The sequence below is a fragment of the Diabrotica undecimpunctata genome, chromosome 7 (assembly GCF_040954645.1).
Source record: "Diabrotica undecimpunctata isolate CICGRU chromosome 7, icDiaUnde3, whole genome shotgun sequence".
In the NCBI taxonomy this organism is placed as follows: domain Eukaryota; kingdom Metazoa; phylum Arthropoda; class Insecta; order Coleoptera; family Chrysomelidae; genus Diabrotica; species Diabrotica undecimpunctata.
The window spans coordinates 144,436,870-144,455,400 of NC_092809.1; the positions used below are offsets into that span (position 1 = coordinate 144,436,870).

Sequence of the window (18,531 nt, forward strand, 5' to 3'; positions counted from 1 at the left end):
TCGAACCAATTCAGGTCAACATCTGTCTGCTTCGAGGGGCTTCCAGAACTAACGGCTGTTTAGTATAAATACGGGAATTTTCATTGTGTGAGACAGTCGAAAATAAATTGTTGTATCGAATAAGTTGTATAATAAAGTAATATATATATTATTGTGTTTTTAGTGAATTAGAATAAGTGTAGAAGACTGTAATAAATTAGAATAAGTGAAAATAAAGATTAAATAAACTAAGTGTTAGCACATTTTACTGATAAATAAAGTTAATAAATTAGACTAATAATCTCAGTTCAATATGCTTATAAAAAACAAATTCACTAACGTCATCTATGTCACCTGACAACGTAGTTTACATCTCGCGCAATTTTCCTTATCTCCATGCATTGTGGTTTTGACGCTTAGTGGGTAAAATGTCCGAAAATATTACCACAAGATTTTAGGGAATAAAATTAAATATAGCAATATTAAAAATACTCGTAAAAATGATACTTGATACTGTAATTACAAGATTGATCGGAACATTTTATGACCAGAAATATATTAACGTGGACGCATAGAAAATGAAACGCTTCAAAATTTCGGTAAACGGCGATTATATAGACAAAAATAATGTATTATAATCAATATCAGATGTATCTAGTGCCTCAATATGCATGTTTAGTTACTGGATACCCATAAACTTTCAAAACCTACAATGACGGATTCAAGATAGCGACAAAATATATAAAAAACCTCAAATTTTCTTCAATATAAAATATTTTTATGTTTGTTGAGGAGTCAAAAACAAATTAGCCGCCAAAATTTAAAATCGTGTACCAAGAGTAGGTACCATATTATTTATCAAAATCGTATATTTTATCTTTCTTAAATCGTCGAATACCAATAAACTGTCACAAGCCAATATTTATACTGGTAGATACAAGTCAGCAATAAAACTTAAAATCCTAAATTTCCTTCAAAATAAAATATTTTTGTGGTTTTTGCGGGGTCAAACACGAATTTGCTTTCAAAATTCAAAATCGTTGACCAGGAGCACTATAACTTTCAACAAAATAGTGTTTTATTTTTCTTAACTCTTACAAATTTGTATTTTGAGAACGATTTCCTAAGAGGAAATTGAAACGTCAAATCAAACCTATTTTAAATTAAAATTGTACTTAATTCATTCCCAATAAAAATAGTAAATTTATTCTGGTAGATCCTAGTCAACAATAAAACATTAAAAATCCCAAATTATTTTCAAAACAAAGTATTATGTATATTTATTAAGACGCTGAACACGAATCCACCGTCAGAATTCAAAATGGTGGACCAAGAATACTTTAATGAACAGCCGGAGTGTGACGTCACAGCTGTCATATTGTTATTATTACTTTCCAAACAAAAGTTGAAATGCCCAATCTCAAGACTTTTTAATTTCTATAAAGTTAACATTTTGCTTCCTCTGCTGCTTTTTCTTTTAAGTCTGTGTTAAGTTTCTGTAAGTTAAGTGTTTTTTACGATTATACCATCATAATTCAGTGTTCTATTTCTATGAAATATAGTTTAAAAGTTTAAATTAAATATATTCTAACCTTACTTTATTGATACATGCATTTTATTGCTATTTTTATAAAACAACATACTTTATTATTTACACAACCTTGTAAAATTGTTGTAGTAACTATTAGAATACTTAGATATTGCAAAAAGCGGAAAGATTCTGTGAAAAAATGAAAAAATAAGGAAAAATATACATTATCCACACTAAACAAGGTTTGTTTGGAAAGTGAGACAGATGTCAATACTACGTCATCACTTCGACGGTCCATTTTCATTAAAATCGTATGTTTTATGTCGCTGTCAATGTCAAGTGTCAAACTTCACAATAGCGTATCCAGTATGCCAATCAAAATGTATTAAAAAGAATGATTTTCTTAAAATTAATTTATTTTTGTTATTTGAATCGCTGCATACAATTTTGCTGTCAAAATCTCAAAATTCAAAGTATCAAATTCGATATAACAGAGAAAGAATATCAAAAAAACTATTTATTTAAAATTGACAAAACTACGTTCGTTCAACCGCTGAATTTGATATCAAAATTTAAAAGCTAACAATAACGTATCCAATATGACACTTCAACGATATTAAATATACTCGTACTATCTTCAAAATAGGCCTTTCTTTATTACTTATATATTCAACAATCTGCTTTTAAAACTTTAAAATTCAAAATGATGAATCCAATATGGGAGTTAAAATGTATTACTTAAAATACTCTCATTCTCTCCTAAATTGTCTCCTAGTGCCAGGATAATAGAATAAAAAACCATGGATTCAAAATGTATCTTAATGTATGTTGAAAAATGTATTAAGTAAACAAAAATTACCTGTGTGGGATATTTCGTGGGATCCGATCCCAAAGGTTTGCAGTCGTTTATCGTGAACATCATTAAAAATCCGACAGTAGCACTAACAGCGGCCACAATGCAAGCTTCGATCACTTTTAACCATCTAGGACGAATATATCTGTAACAGAACCATACGTATTAGTTAGGAGTAGTAAATAAATAATTTTAAAGATTCTCAGAAGGATAAAAAAAACAAACACCATATTAGGCACAGTGAAAATATTCGTTAAATGGTAATTTTGCTGTTCGTAGTAGTAATATGGATATTGAGAAACTATAAAATTAATATAATGCAAGCTTTTAAGAAAGAAAACTACCGAACACTACAAATGTCACATTTACTAATCTATAGATTTAATATACAACAAAATTCATCTTACCTCATTCTAAAAACAGTAATTTTATAGTTGATATGATTCCATAAGGCCCCGAATAAGCCACCCAAGGAGCCCATGATCAAAAAGATAGGCAGTTCATAATATTCATAACTAAACGCCTCAAACTTTCCTAAATTTAACAATCCCGGATAGTTGAAATTGCCTGGTACTCCATGGTAGGCCGAAAGGACCACATTGAGGGTAAACGTGGAAACGACCGATGCGAAAAAGGTTCTCCACGTCAAACTTTGGTTCCAAAAACTGGTACCTTCTTCTAAACTAAATAATACTCCACCTAAAAGAAAACATTCCCACTTCATCGTCTGCGAAATCATTTGATTATATATAATAATTGCTTAGTATAAATTTATCTTACCGACTGGAGCTCCGAAGGCAGCTGATACCCCAGCAGCTGCTCCGCCAGATACGAAATCTCTTTTTTCGTGGTCCTCTCGAAAGTATTTAAAGACTTTGAAGTCTTTATTAAAGGTACTCGTTTTTCCCTGAGAGATACCAGCAGCTACCACAGCACCGGAATGGATCATTGGGCCTTCCTAAAATATATTAGATAGATCGCATAGGGAAAGACTTAAATTAGAAAGCAATTACATAATATATATATATATATATATATATATATATATATATATATATATATATATATATATATATATATATATATATATATATATATATATATGTTCGGATAAATTTCCGCGGACAGGTAAATTAAAATTACTAAGTTCTCTAGAAGAACCGTGTTAAGAATTTTTAATACTCGACCTTTCGGTACCAATTTTGGAGCCATTATCAAGAGGGATACGGTTCCGTCCGAGTTCGGGGTCTCAATCTGCCTACTCCCCTCACTCGTGACATACCAATATCGTGCTTTGTAGAAATACAAGAACCGTCAAACGGCACTGCCTAGTCCTCACTGGACAGTCACTCGATACTGAGTAAATAATAAGAAACTGTAAAGGATAAGAAAAAAATTGTTTTAGATCAAGAAAGATGTACAATTGCCTAACGTTCCGAACACCAACGAGGACAGCTACTGTAACAACTCAAACTGAGACAATTAAGGAAACACTTAAAAAATTTATATAGAACACAAAATATAATAACGTAAGCTACACAGAACAGAAAGAAGTTATTATATACAATAAAACATAGAAAAGCAATGGGATGAGTTCAAATAAATACAAGCAAACGAAGAAAGGAAGGGTGACTTCGAAACATTTCATCATCATCAGTGGTGCTACAGCTCTAGTTGAGCCTTGACCTTCCCCAGTCTATTTCGCCAGTCGTTTCTGTTCAGCCAACCGTTGCCAATTTGCCGCGCCGATTTTCCTTGCGTCCTCGTCCACACCGTCCCTCCATCTCAGTCGTGGTCTGCCTCTACTCCTATTTCCCACTGGGACCGATAATAGAGTTCGTCTGGGTGGGTAATTTTCATTTGCTCTTGACACATGTCCAGCCCATCTAAGCCTACCTATTTTTATGAAGGATATTACATCTCTACCATTTACTATTTTTTTATACTTCTCGTACAATTCGAAATTATATCGCCTTCTCCAAATACCATTCTCACAGAATGCGCCCATTATTCTTCTTAGTATCTTCCTTTCGAAGACGAGCAGAAGATTTGCGTCTGTTTTGGAGATGGTCCATGTTTCTGACCCATATGTCAGCACTGGTAGGATGAGTGTTCTATATATTATTAGTTTGGTTTTCTGGCTTAATTTCTGGTTCTTTTCTGTTTTTTAGCTGCTTGCTTAGTCCAAAATAACATTTGTTTGCTAGCAGTACCCTCCGTTTTACTTCTTCAGATGTGTCATTATCGTTTGTTATGAGAGAACCCAAATATGTAAACTTATTTACTACCTCAAAATTATATTGGTCTATACTGAAGTTTTCTTCGGCGTTTCTAGCTCTATCTCTGTTATTTGGAATAGATGCTAACATTTTGGTTTTTTCCTCGTTTATTTTAAGGCCCATATTTTGTGCGGCTGTCAAGAAGGTGGAAGTCATCTCTTTAAGTCCTCGTGTAGTACGTGCGATCAAATCCAGATCGTCAGCGTAAGCCATAATCTGCGTTGATTTATTAAAGATTGTTCCCCTATTGTGTAACTCGGCATCTCTTATAGTCTTTTCTAACGCTATATTAAAGAGAAGGCACGCCAGCGCGTCTCCCTGCCGTAACCCTGCATATGTTTCAAACGCTTGTGACATATCGCCTTGTATTTGCACTCTGCAGATCACTTTACTCATAGTTGTTTTTACGAGCCTTATTAATTTATGGGGAATGTTAAGTTCATTCATGGCTTCGTATAATTTACCTCTTAGGACGCTATCATACGCTGACTTAAAGTCCACAAAGAGATGGAACGTGTCAATATTAAATTCATTGGTTTTTTCTAAGATTTGACGTAGCACAAAAATCTGGTCAATTGTTGACCTACCTGGCCTAAAACCGCTTTGATACTCACCAAGGATTTCTTCCACGTACGTACTTAAACGGCTGTACAGGGTGTTGGAGAATATTTTGTACATTGTATTCAGAAGAGTTATACCCCTATAATTTTTACATTCCAACAAATCTCCCTTTTTGTGCAGTGGACATATGATTCCAGTGCACCATTCCTCTGGCATTTGTTCTTCTTCCCAGACTTCGAAACATTTAGAAGAAATAAAATCACAGTGTTTTTTGCAAATAAACTTCATAATATTATAAACAAACAACTTACCTTTCCTCCAGCTAGTCCTCCAACAACAGAACATATAACGCCGATACTTTTTACCACTAAAGTCTTCACCCTTACCACTCTAGGCACCATTACACCGTTCAGGTAGCACTTCACTTGTGGTATCCCACTGCCAGCAGCTATGGGTTCTCCATAGGCTACCAAAATCGAGCCTATCAAGACAGGTACAATATTGTAGAGAATCCATAGCCCGTAGGGCTTGTATAGTTCACCTTCGGTGACGTATTGATCGACACCTATTTGACTAGGTTAAGGAAAATGTGTGATAAACTAATGCACGATTTAATGGGACAATAAACTTTTTTTTGGTGGCAAGGTACAAGGAATAAGGTGACTATCTGTATATGCATCATATAGATATCGCAAATATTGTTCAGAAGCTATTTTCTTGTGGCCTTTTAATATTGTTTACTATCTTTAATGCGAATTAACCACAATTTCCGTTAAAAATACGTTTATTTTGACGTTTCGATTTCCACTTCGAAAATTTATTGAATCATTTTGGAAATAGAAATCGAAACGTCTAAATAAAAGTATTTTTCCTTTCTTAAACTATATATTTGAACATAAAAATTTAGAAAGATATTTTTTACTGCAGAGTTTCACTGTCGGCTCCATTCGCCGCCCTATTAGTCCTTTTTTACCAAACCGGTAAGCAGAAAAGAAGAGCAAAACAGATAGACGTCAGTCATTTATGTAACCTGGAGGTAAAGGAGAAACTGCAAAAATGTATTAATAATAATTTCAAAATACTTCATGAAAAAGAAACATCTCAGCCAACGAACAACATAGATAAAAAATGGCAAAACGTAAAAATGGCGATAACAGGTCCTATGAAGAAAATTCTGACTAAAGAAAAACCAAAAATAAAGCAAAGGTGGATGACTGATAAGATCCTTCTTCTCATGGACAATCGGAGAATAATGAAAGGAAAAAACGAACAAAGGTATAAACAAATACAGAAAGAAATCAAAATAGAAATCAGAATAGCAAAAGAAGATTTTTATAAAAGAAAATGTGAAGAAATAGAGCAATTGCAGGCAAAACATGATATTTTTAATGTACATAAAAAAGTGAAAGAACTTGCAGGTACACAAAAACGTAAGCAGCCAAATACCCTGTATAATGTCAACGGAAACATAATAACAGAACTAGAAGAACAGTTGAAGACATGGAAAAACTATATTGAAGAACTCTTTGCAGATGATAGACAACAATCTGAGCTAAGTAACATACAAGGAGACGAAGGTCCAGAAATAACGGAAGAAGAAGTAATGTACGCACTAAAAAGAATGAAAAATGGTAAAGCCCCAGGTCCAGATGAAATACCAACGGAAATCCTTAAACTAATAGAAAAAGACTCGATTCACATTTTAGTTAAACTTTTCAATAGCATTTATACATCAGGAAAAATACCACAAGAATGGCTTTTATTCACCTTTGTTACTATACCAAAAAAGATAAATGCCAAACAATGCAGTGATTACCGTACAATCAGTCTGATGAGCCATGTACTGAAAATATTTCTGAAAATTATACACTCTAGAGTACACAGAAAACTGGAAATGGACATCAATAATACCCAGTTTGGATTCCGAAATGGACTTGGAACAAAAGAGGCGTTGTTTGCACTGAACGTTATATCTCAAAGATGTCTTGACATAAATCAAGATGTATTCATGTGTTTCATAGATTACAACAAGGCCTTTGATAAAGTGCGGCATGATCACCTAATCAGACTCCTGACAGAAAAGAATTTAGATAAACGAGACATCCGACTAATAGCAAATATGTACTACAATCAGAAAGCAGTAGTGAGAGTAGAGAATAATACCACTGAAGAAATCGAAATAAAGCGAGGTGTGAGACACGGGTGTATACTGTCACCAACCCTGTTTAATCTCTATTCCGAAGACGTAATGAATAGAACACTCTCTGAGCAATCCGTAGGTATTAAAATAAATGGTGTTAGATTAAACAATCTGAGATTTGCCGACGACACCGTTCTGATCGCAGAAACACTTGAAGAGCTACAGACATTGGTGAATAAGATAGCAGACTGCAGCGAAGAATATGGACTATCTTTGAACATAAAGAAAACTAAATTTATGGTAATATCGAAATCAACACAAAATGTCCAAAATTTATATTTACACAATGAAATTATCGATCGAGTTAGCAAATACAAATATTTAGGCACTTTTATAAATGAAGACAACGATAGCTCAGCAGAAATCAAAATAAGAATAGAAAAAGCCAGATCCATATTCACTAAAATGAAGAGAGTGTTCTGCGGAAGAGATTTGAGCCTTGAAATGAAACTTCGCCTGATGAGATGTTACGTACTTTCTGTGCTGTTCTACGGAATGGAGTCATGGACGTTGAAAAAGATTGATACCAAAAAATTAGAGGCATTTGAACTGTGGATGTATCGCAGAATCCTGAGAATATCATGGACCGAGAGAGTCACAAATGTCGAGGTCTTGAGAAGAATGAATAAAGAAAAGGAAGTCATATTTACGATCAAAAAACGAAAACTGCAATACTTGGGACACATTACAAGAGGCGAAAGATATGACCTGCTTCGAATAATTATGCAAGGGAAAATAGCAGGAAAAAGGTCCATAGGAAGAAGACGAAACTCCTGGCTAAAGAATCTACGGGAATGGTATAGCTGTAGCAGCAACGAATTGTTTCGGTCAGCAGTTTCGAAAATACGTATAGCCCTGATGATCGCCAACCTTCGGAACGAAGATGGCACTTGAAGAAGAAGACCAAACCGGTCAATGAACGCACTCATGTTTGTAAAGCGTTTTTATAATCCTGAATACGCTATAAAAGTATAAAGTTTTTATCATTTCTATTTCTGATAAAATTTATTTTAGTTTATTAATTATTTAAACAAATTGCCAGACACCTGCCATTACTTGTAACTAATCAAACATTCGAGATGACAAATAGTCGCAATATATTCGCAGTGGGTGACGTCTCTGCCATCTACAGTTTTCTGGAAATCATTGCAGCAGCGAGTTACGTCACAATATATGTAAAATAATTTCGTTTTAGTCGTTGCTTTGTTATTATTGGTTTTGCTTTGTTTGACCGGTTACGTTCGATATGAACACCTCTAGTTAATCACAATAGCCAAAACAAACAACAAAGAATGTATGGAAACAGATGTGTGACTATAAGTACTGTGAAAATCGCGAAGATTCAAGGCATGTGATGCTCAATGAGAAGAACCAACTAATTCAACTCATTTTGCAAGGCAAAAGTCAGGGACGAGGAGGAATATCATTACTAAAGAATATCAGACAGTGAGTGGGAATGACGACTGTACATTTATTCAAAGCAGCTGTTAACAAAGTTATATGTGGAACACCGAGATTTTCAAAATAGAAGAAGAAGCGTGAATAATCCGGAATATGTCTAATTAAGATTCAAAAACTCGATGTAGTAAAATTTTTCACTGCCCAACCGTTAATTAACCGTTATTAATGTGCAAATAATTGCCATTTTAAGCACAAAGTGGATTTAGAAGTGGCAGGAGTATACGGGATCATATATTCGCTTTAAAATAGATAACACAAAAAGCGCTACAAGAGAAAAAGAAGGTATGGTTATCATTTTTTACCTAGAAAAAGCCGTCGATAAACTACTGAGAGAGAAACTATGGAACATACTATGAGAAAAGGGAACAGACAAGATATTATTATGTCATTTTTCACTCTCATCTGACATATGCAATCTTGGTCTGGGGGCATTCGGCGGGAATGCCGAGTCTTTGGTTTCCAACGTAAGGCTATAAGAGTTCTTGCAGGCCTTGGAATTGAAGACGATTGCAGATTGGGAGACTGCTATGAGACTTTGGGAATTGTTACTGTGCGCTCCATGTATACACACAACCAAACTTATATGAAATCACCCAGTATTTCCGATTTTGTAAAGTATTACTAAATTTTTTTTAATGGAAAATGAACTACAATTTATACTAAACCAGTTTAATTACTATCAAAAAAAAACAATTAAAAAATGTTACAAATGCTTCAAATTAACAAAAACGCAAAAAAACACGAACAAATGAAAACATTGCAATGGTTGACTAAAGAAAGATACAGTCTTGTTGTTCATTTTAATAGTCAGTGTTGCCACCTCTAGCTTTATTACAAACTTCAATCCAACGGGGAATGCTTCTTATCAAATCGCCAACTTGTTCTTAAGGTAAGTTTGCTCATTCTTCTAGAGCGGCTTGAATGAGCTGATCCGCATTACCTGGATTATCCCTTCGAGCTCTAATTCTTCTTTTAATGAGGTTCCACACATGCTCAATGGGATTAATATCAGGTGCGCAGGCAGGCCAGCTCAGAACAGTGACATCTTCAGTTTCCAAAAAGTCTGTGGCAACCCTGCTGGTATGTGGAGGGGCATTATCGTGCTTGAAAATGAAAATATTTCCCACTGCACCTCGCCACAGCCTAACTATGGGTTCTAGTACCAAATCGACATACCGGCGATCCGTTAAACTTTGCCGTAAGGGACGCAAAGGTGTTTTTTCTCCCATCATAATACCTCCCCAAAACATTACAGTTCCTCCTTTATATTTTGGAACGGATCTGGCAGTTTACAGTCTAGCTTGTCTGCCTCGACCTCTTAAAATCCGAATTCGACGGTCATCTGATCTCAGGCCAATTCTGGTTTCATCTGAAAAAAGGACATTTTGCCAATCTTCATTTGTCCAGTTCTGGTGTTCCAGACACCATCATTATCTGCAAAAAAGTTGTCATACATTTCTTATTATTAGTAAGAAATACTGGGTGATTCCATATAAGTTTGGTTGTGTGTATATATGAGAACCTTAAGTTTGTTAAGAGAAGCGGGGGACACTTAATGACAAATGAAGAGGTGCAAGACCATAACACTACACACAGATGTGATCTTGTTCCAGCCTACTGGAAGCTAAAGAGTTGTCATACTGGATCTGGGTATTGGGCAAGTAAATTTTATAACAAATTTCCTGATAACGTAATGGATCTTCAAAAAAATTCAGTTTAAAAATAAAATTAAGGAAATTTTAATAAAAAAAATCGGTTGCCTGTAAAGTCGGTTTTACGGGCGAAGATTTTACGTGACAACGTCTTTTTCTCGGTAGAATATTTATTGATATCAATATTATTAAATTGCACAATAGGAACAAGGAATTGAATGAAAATAAGAATTGCACAAATTTTAACTATAGAAATATATTTTGTTTACTAAAACATTGTACATGTAAACTTAAACTTAACTAATTTCTATTTGAGTGATTTTCACCGATTCAACGCGCCTAATTCTCTAGTGCTGCGCGCGCAGCGGACCGATCATGTTTGAGTGGGAGAGAGACGCAAGGCATTCGCCGGTCCGGCGGGCCTCTCTCTCGTTCGGTGACTCATCGTAACAGACGTGAGCGGGCGTTACACTTTTTCATGAATGACTCCGAGCCACAACCTAATTTAAGACGTTGTCACGTCAAAATGTATTTTATAGTAGTGAGGAATATCTTAAATTTCAATTTTCAACTATTTTAACTCAATCTGATATACCTATGTGTTCATGTAATTAGAATTTAAGATTTTTTAATAGAACTATTGTTCTGCTTTTATTTTGACATGTGTACATATATATAACATATGTAATATCATATATAAAATTCCTCCTCTTCCATTTTTCCCATCCCTTCTTTCGGTAAATCTCTTTGAACTACAACTACAATCATTTTTAATTTAAAGAGTAGAGTAATCATTACTTCATATTGTCATAGCTAATGAATGTATAGTTTATATCAATTAAAAACTTTTTCATTTTACAGATATTATCTTTTATAATTTATCTAACATATTACGAAATATAATCTATGAAGTTTTTCCGATTATTAATAATTTGTCCCAGATAATCTGAAAAATATAGGTTCGTGAACTACTATCAAGATGAAATGTAATCACAATGTTGTTATCAACAGTTAGGAATATTCTAGTAGAATATCAATAATAAGTAGCAATAAAATCAATAATAAGTAGCTGTTTTAATAAACTGTAATTAAATAGGTCTTTGGCTCATTTTTGTAGATCTCAATTTTTTTGACATATTTCGCGAACTAAATACGAGGGTAAACTTACAATTTCTCAACTTATCCATTTAAAGCACTTTTATAGTTGAAATACTGTGAGAAATATTACTAAAACTGAATTCTTCCGAAAGTTAGGAATATTCTAGTGGGATATACATATAAAACCAATAACAATAAGTAACTGTTTCGATAAAACGTAATTAAATAGGTCTTTCGTTCATTTTTGTAGTTAATCTACTCAATTGTTTGACCTCTTTCCGTTCGACCCTTGTCTTTTGCCAACTAAACTAGAGGGTAAGCTTATAATTTCTCACTCTACCCATTGTAGGCACTTTTATAGTTAAATTAATGTGAAAAATATCATTAAATCTGAATTATTCTGAAAGAAGATTCTAAAAGTTAGGAATATTCTATTGGGATATATAAAACCCGTAACAATAAGTAACTTTCAATAAACTGTAATTAAATAGGCCTTTGGTTAATTGTTGTAGTAAATCTTCTAAACTTTTTGACTTATGCTGTGCGAACCTTGTACTTTTTTACTCAGATATGAGGGTAAGCTGACAATTTCTCAACCTATCAAGTGATGACACTTTTACAGTTTATTTAGATTTAGAGATTTATTTCGCATTACAAATAATGTGAATTATAAAACTAAATTTGATTTTTTTTTTAAAGATTAACAGTAGCAGTAAAGTACTGTAGGAACTAGTAGGTATTAAAAAAATCATAAAAAAATAGTTGCTGACAATATCTGTATTTATTTATTGAAAATTTCTTCTGTGTACTTATCTATAATAAAATAGTAGCAAGCACTGGATTTAGTGAGTAAAAAATCAATTACTCAAATTTGTCACTTTCAAAGACTCAATACCAGAAAGTGCGCAATGTTCCTAAATCTCAAACAAGACTTCAATGCCATAAACAAAAAACCAACTATTTTGGGCCCAAAATTAATACAGAAAGATGAAGATGATACAGTTAGTAAAAATAATGTTAAACACAACAAAAAAGGGAGGTTGCATTGACAGCATTCAGCTCAAACAAATTCAAATAAAAATTGAAATTTCAAAAGAATGCAAGGAAAATGTAGAGAACGATCTACAGATAATGAAAAAATTATGTGATTGTGTTGTTGGTTTCCTTTGACTCTGGACTTAATCCTTTAGCAGAACTGAAACTTTGATAAATGTTAAAATATGATAACATATTTTGCAATGTGAGTTTGTGAAACCACCTTGTCAGAAGATTTGTTGAAAAAAATTAACACTGATCTAACATGCCTAGTAACATTAAAACCTTCTCAACTGTTGCCAAAAGGTATTTTATGAAATATTATGGAATGTGCAGATGGCTTTAGGTATCTTGAACTTACCCACAGTGAAGAAAAGTAATTCACAAAATTTTGATAGTGCCACAGTCTTGTACTGAAAGCAAGAATAGCTGAAAAAGACACTTCTATAGTTATCAGCACTGCTATGCTTTTGTGCCCTCCAAATAAAATTTGGCAGGACCCTGGACTACCTGTGGCCTGTCCGACATCAAAGTGAAGGTGTCACGCCACGTAATAAACGTTTCGTGGGGCTCCACCTTCCCCGTAGTACCTGCGTTGCGAGTACCTCACCTACCCGTTTTCCCGCCCCCGGGCGGATAGGTTCGGCAGGCGGAGGAATTTCCACCTCGCACGTAGACAGGTCGCCGCCGAGGATCTTTGCTCTACCACTCTTAGATCTCCCGGCGGGTACGTGCCGGGGCACCCACACCACGCCTGACACAAGGCCAGGAGAGGTATGTACAGCCCAGCTCGTTCAACCTCGCCGGTCTCTTTTGGAATGAGAGTAGAGTGGTCCCACGAGAGTCTCGTCTCGGATACTAGGAATGTAGACCGGTGACCGTGTCGCCGAAGCGACCGTGTGCGTTTCTACCAACCCGACACCTCAAGCGACGGCTCTCCACCTCTCGATTCCTACCCATTAGTCGCCTCATAAGACAGGCAGGGCGTTCTGACCTCTGGCAGGTTATCAGCACTGTAGTCACTCATACTAGATTTAAAATTCCTTGTAGAAAATATAGTATCACTACAAGTGGCGAAACTATGGATATCCTTAGAGAAATGTTAATGGACAGCGAAATAATTGGTAAAAAAGTCTCATAATAGTTATCTTAGGTAGGGACTTTATGAAACTTCATAAGGTTATTTTAGATAGATTGTCTAACGAAATATTAAAATCGAGAGGGAATAATTAATTTTTAATAGGCACAAAGAACAAAATAGTTCTAGCAGAGTAGTTTTGCTGCATATATTGGATTTCCAGTTCGAATTGGACAACATGATTGAGACATTTGAGCCAGTTCTTGCAACCACAAACAAAGGAATTAAAGTTTTAAAGGATTTTCAATGACAATTTGGTATAATGTGAATAAGTGAATAATTGGTAAGTCTTAAGTGTTTAAGAATGACTTGTTGATACACACAAAAGGCTTTTCCAGAAGTAGCTTCTGGAAAACTTAAAATACTTCTTCTAAAATGCTTCTTTAATCAGGAAATGGAGTTGAATATGTCTATGTTCAATATTTTGTAATTTAACTGTCAATATATTATAAAAAGTACACAAATCAAGATAAGTTCATTAATATCTGTATCTGTAGAGTAGAGAGGGCGAGTTAAGTTTCACAGCACTTAGGTCACAATTGACCCATTGTGCATCCTCCCAGGGAGCTGTTACCCTTAGCTCATTGTCCATCCTGCCAATTCTAGGAAGGTGGACAAGTCACCAGGAGACATCTCTCTTATGTGGGCAGGTGTGGGCCAGGACTCGCCGAACGCGTACTCTCGTATTAACGATAACTCTGGGCATTCACATAGGACATGCTCTACAGTTTCGTCTTCTCATTCACACTTCCTACATAGAGGTGTGTCTGCTAGCCCCAGTGTATGGAGGTGTTTGCTTAGTTGACAATGACCAGTTAAAAAAACCAACTGCCAAACGTAGGTTTTTCCTGGTCATTCCCAAGTACTTCTTAGATGTTGACTCTTCAAGGTTACTTAGTGTTACCCTGGCAAGTTTGCATCCTTTCCCTTCTTCCCATCAAGTTATCCCATCAAGTCATTAATATATTTATGAATATTTAATTAAATAATACCTATATTATTAAATAATAACTTGACAGTTTTCAATTATCACAGCTCATTAGATAAAAAACTCAGTATTTATTTTTTGTTAAAAGGATACTTTTACTTAAAGATGCATATTTAATGATTGATAACTCTTCTATGGATATATCTATGACACATGCTATTAGGGCTGTGCACATTCCTATCAATAAAAATATAAACCATCTTGATATACTTTTTTGCACTATAAATTTGTAACCCTTTTTTCTTTCTTCATCTAAAAGCAGGTGGTTTTCACAGGTGTCATAGTCTAAACTCTATAAAAAATTATGTAAATGTGATGTTACAGTTACAGGTTGTTCCATTAAAATATACAAAATTATTGCAAATCCAATTATTTTCATAGATAAGTCTGATATGTAATTTACATGAAACACCCTGTACTGTTAATAGTATATACAGGGTGTTTCAAAAAGGTATGTCATAAATTAAATCATGCATTCCGGGGACAAAAATAAATTGATTGAATCCAACTTACCTTAGTACAAAAGTGTACACAAAAAAAGTTACAGCTCTTTGAAGTTACAAAATAAAACTTGTTTTTTTGCGTTATCTCCTAAACTACTTGACATATTGTAATAAAAATTGACACGTTACTTTCTTGTTCTAAAAGAATTTTTCATACAAAAGAAACAACAAAATCTAAGTGCACAGAAAAATTTTAAGGAGGGTGTGCAGCCCTAAATCTCCCAAACTTTTGAGTACATTTAAATCAAATGAATTTTGCGGCATCATTAGTTTAACACATTATTTTTAAAACTTTTTTTGCCTCTTATCACTTTTTCGAAAAACTAGTTTTTTGCTAATTGGCCATAAAATTACAATTAGTTTCTACGGATACAATAATTACAAACAGTTCCATCAATAATAGTCAATAATTTGAAGCTATCATTTATTGTGTGAATAAGATTAATATTAAAAATTTTGATATTGGGCCTACACATTTCAGGAAATGGCAGATATGCATTTAACTTTGTGTAAGTTGGATCAGATTAAATTATGATTTCAATCAACTATCGGGAATATCGTAGGTGAATGTCAAGGAAATAGTGCAGCAGCCGCAAGGCGTTATGCAGTAAAATACCCCAATCGAAATACACCCGATAGACGATTATTTCTGACCATTGATCGTCGTTTACGGGAAACGGGTACATTCCAACCGCATGTTGCTGGCAATAGTGGTCGTCCAATAATGGATGCAACTGATGAAGACATTTTAGAAATCATTGAAGAAGTCCCTGGAACAAGTACAAGGGTAATAGCTGCTCAACTAAATGTTCCTCAGGTAAGGGTTTGGAGGCGTTTGAAGGATCAGCTGCTTAAACCCTATCACTTAACAACGGTTCAAGAGTTATTGGTTGAAGATTATCCTAAAAGGATTGGATTTTGCGATAGGTTTTAATGGAAAACACTCGAAATGTTAATTTTATTAGAAATATTTTGTTTAACGACGAGGCTACCTTCAGTAGAAATGGAATAACAAACTATCATAACGAGCACATTTTGGCAGACGAAAATCCTCACGCCAAAAAAAACGACTCATCACCAAAGGACTTTCAAAGTTAATGTTTGGGCAGGAATTGTGGATAAAAATCTAATAGGCCCAGTATTTCTTCCCAACAATTTAAATGGTGATAAGTATTTGCAGTTCTTGGCAAATGATTTACAAGAGTATTTGGAAGAAGTGAATATTGCAATAAGGCAAATATGTGGTTTCTACAAGATGGCGCTCCACCGCATTACAGTAATGAAGTCCGGGAATACCTTTGCAGGCAGTATCCTGGTCGGTGGATTGGAAGGGGTCGTGACGCACCTATTTCTTGGCCACCCAGAAGTCCACATCTTAACCCCATGGACTTTTGCTTTTGGGGGTTTATGAAAGAGAAAGTGTATTCTGTAACAATAGAGGACGAACAACAATTGATGGTTAGAATAATTGAAGATGCAAATCAATTTCGTCAGCAAAATATGATTTTTCAGCGCATTAGGTTTTCCTTATCAAAACTATACCTAATATGTATTGAAGAAAATGGGGGTCATTTTGAACATTTATTGTAATATCATATTTATAGAGGTTATAGACATTTTTTGTACTTGTTAATTCACTTAAGCCATTTATTTAGTTGCACATAATTTTTTAAAGGTTAATGAAAAGGGCCGTAACTAAATAAAAACTGTTTTTTGAAAAAAGTGATAAGGCAAAAATTTTTTAAAAATAATGTGTTAAACTAATGATGCCACAAAATTCATTTGATTTGAACGTACTCAAAAATTTGGGGGATATTTAGGGCTGCACACCCGCCTTAAAATTTTTCTGTGCGCTTAGATTTTGTTGTTTCATTTTTATGAAAAATGCTTTCAGAACAAGAAAGTAGCGTGTCCATTTTTATTACAAAATGTCAAGTAGTTTAGGAGATAATGAAAAAAAAACAATTTTTATTTTGTAACTTCAAAGGGCTGTAATTTTTTTTGTGTACACTTTTGTACTAAGGTAAGTTCAATTCAATGAATTTATTTTTGTTCCAGGTATGTGTGATTTAATTTATGACATACCTTTTTGAAACACCCAGTATTATTAAGTATACAAAAAAAAGCTATGCACAAACCACAAAATAAATGTCCTTGTGCAACAAAGTAATAGTGATTCCCCATAAATGATGTTATCATTGATAAAGTTTATACTACTAAATCCCCGCTTTTTAATAAACTCAATATAGAATAAACCAACAAACAATCTTGATTTCAAAAAACATTCCACATCATAAAATTAATAAATAATTTAGATAGAAACTGTTCCTTACCTCATACTTGGCTGATAAAACATTAAGACATCCAGTTTGTATTTTTTCTTTACTAGTTTCGACCCTTCTACGTACTGACGATATGATTGGACAATCTTCTTGAGCATTAACAAAAATTTCATGGATATCCTCTTCACTTTCTGCATTGTTAATGGACATAACATTCTAAAATAATTGTAAAATTGTTGAATTCACATCGACAGCGACAACAAAAATAATTATGTCCCTTTATTTATAGAGAAAACACTAAACACAACAGCAAAGACATCACCGCAGTAGTAAGATAAAATCATTTGAACCCAGGAAAGAATTTAAAATACAAAATGTATTTAAAATTTTAATTTTAAACTTATTTAATGATAAGCGGTACAAAAAGGCTTGAATAATGGTCTTACCGTGAATCTCTTTACTTTGGGGGGTGGTACTGTCCTCTCATCACGTTCATTTTCGAATAAAGGATCTCTGGAAGACGTGGATGGTATGTCCATGTTTGTATAAATCAATGTAAGTTAAAACACATTGCCAAATAGCAAAAACCATGTATTTTCAACTACATCATACAGTTATAGTCCCTGATAGCGTGAAATACATCAACAATAACATTATTGAAGGTTAACTATTGTTAAACAATAATCATCTGTTAAAAAGTAGGTCCATCAGTCCATCATATCTATTCCTTATTGGATGAATCATGTGCTGCGTTGTCTGTTGATAATATTTTTCTATTCTATGCATGAAACACGAAATGAATTTAATGTATTACAAAAATATCCAATGGTTCGAGTCTCTAAAGAAATAATAAAATCAAAATTTATTTTATAATAATATACCAATTAGTATTTAGTCTAGCTCAACTCAAAGTCAATCGAGATTACATTTTTTTATATTTTTCTTTATATTCGGAATGTTTTTTATTAACG

General features: G+C 33.9%; 1 protein-coding gene across 1 annotated transcript in view; it reads right to left on the minus strand.

The window, feature by feature from the left end:
* Window positions 1-18,494, minus strand: part of ClC-b (chloride channel protein 7) — a 29,609-nt gene extending 11,115 nt beyond the window's left edge. Inside the window, exons 1-7 of the mRNA XM_072538437.1 lie at window positions 18,007-18,494; window positions 17,612-17,776; window positions 14,869-15,067; window positions 5,515-5,768; window positions 3,144-3,321; window positions 2,771-3,062; window positions 2,370-2,508 (exon numbers count right to left, since the gene is read on the minus strand). Coding sequence (XP_072394538.1) covers window positions 2,370-2,508; window positions 2,771-3,062; window positions 3,144-3,321; window positions 5,515-5,768; window positions 14,869-15,067; window positions 17,612-17,776; window positions 18,007-18,099 — 1,320 coding nt within the window. The 5' untranslated portion in view covers window positions 18,100-18,494. The remainder of the gene's footprint in view (window positions 1-2,369; window positions 2,509-2,770; window positions 3,063-3,143; window positions 3,322-5,514; window positions 5,769-14,868; window positions 15,068-17,611; window positions 17,777-18,006) is intronic.
* Between the last annotated feature and the right edge of the window lie 37 nt (window positions 18,495-18,531).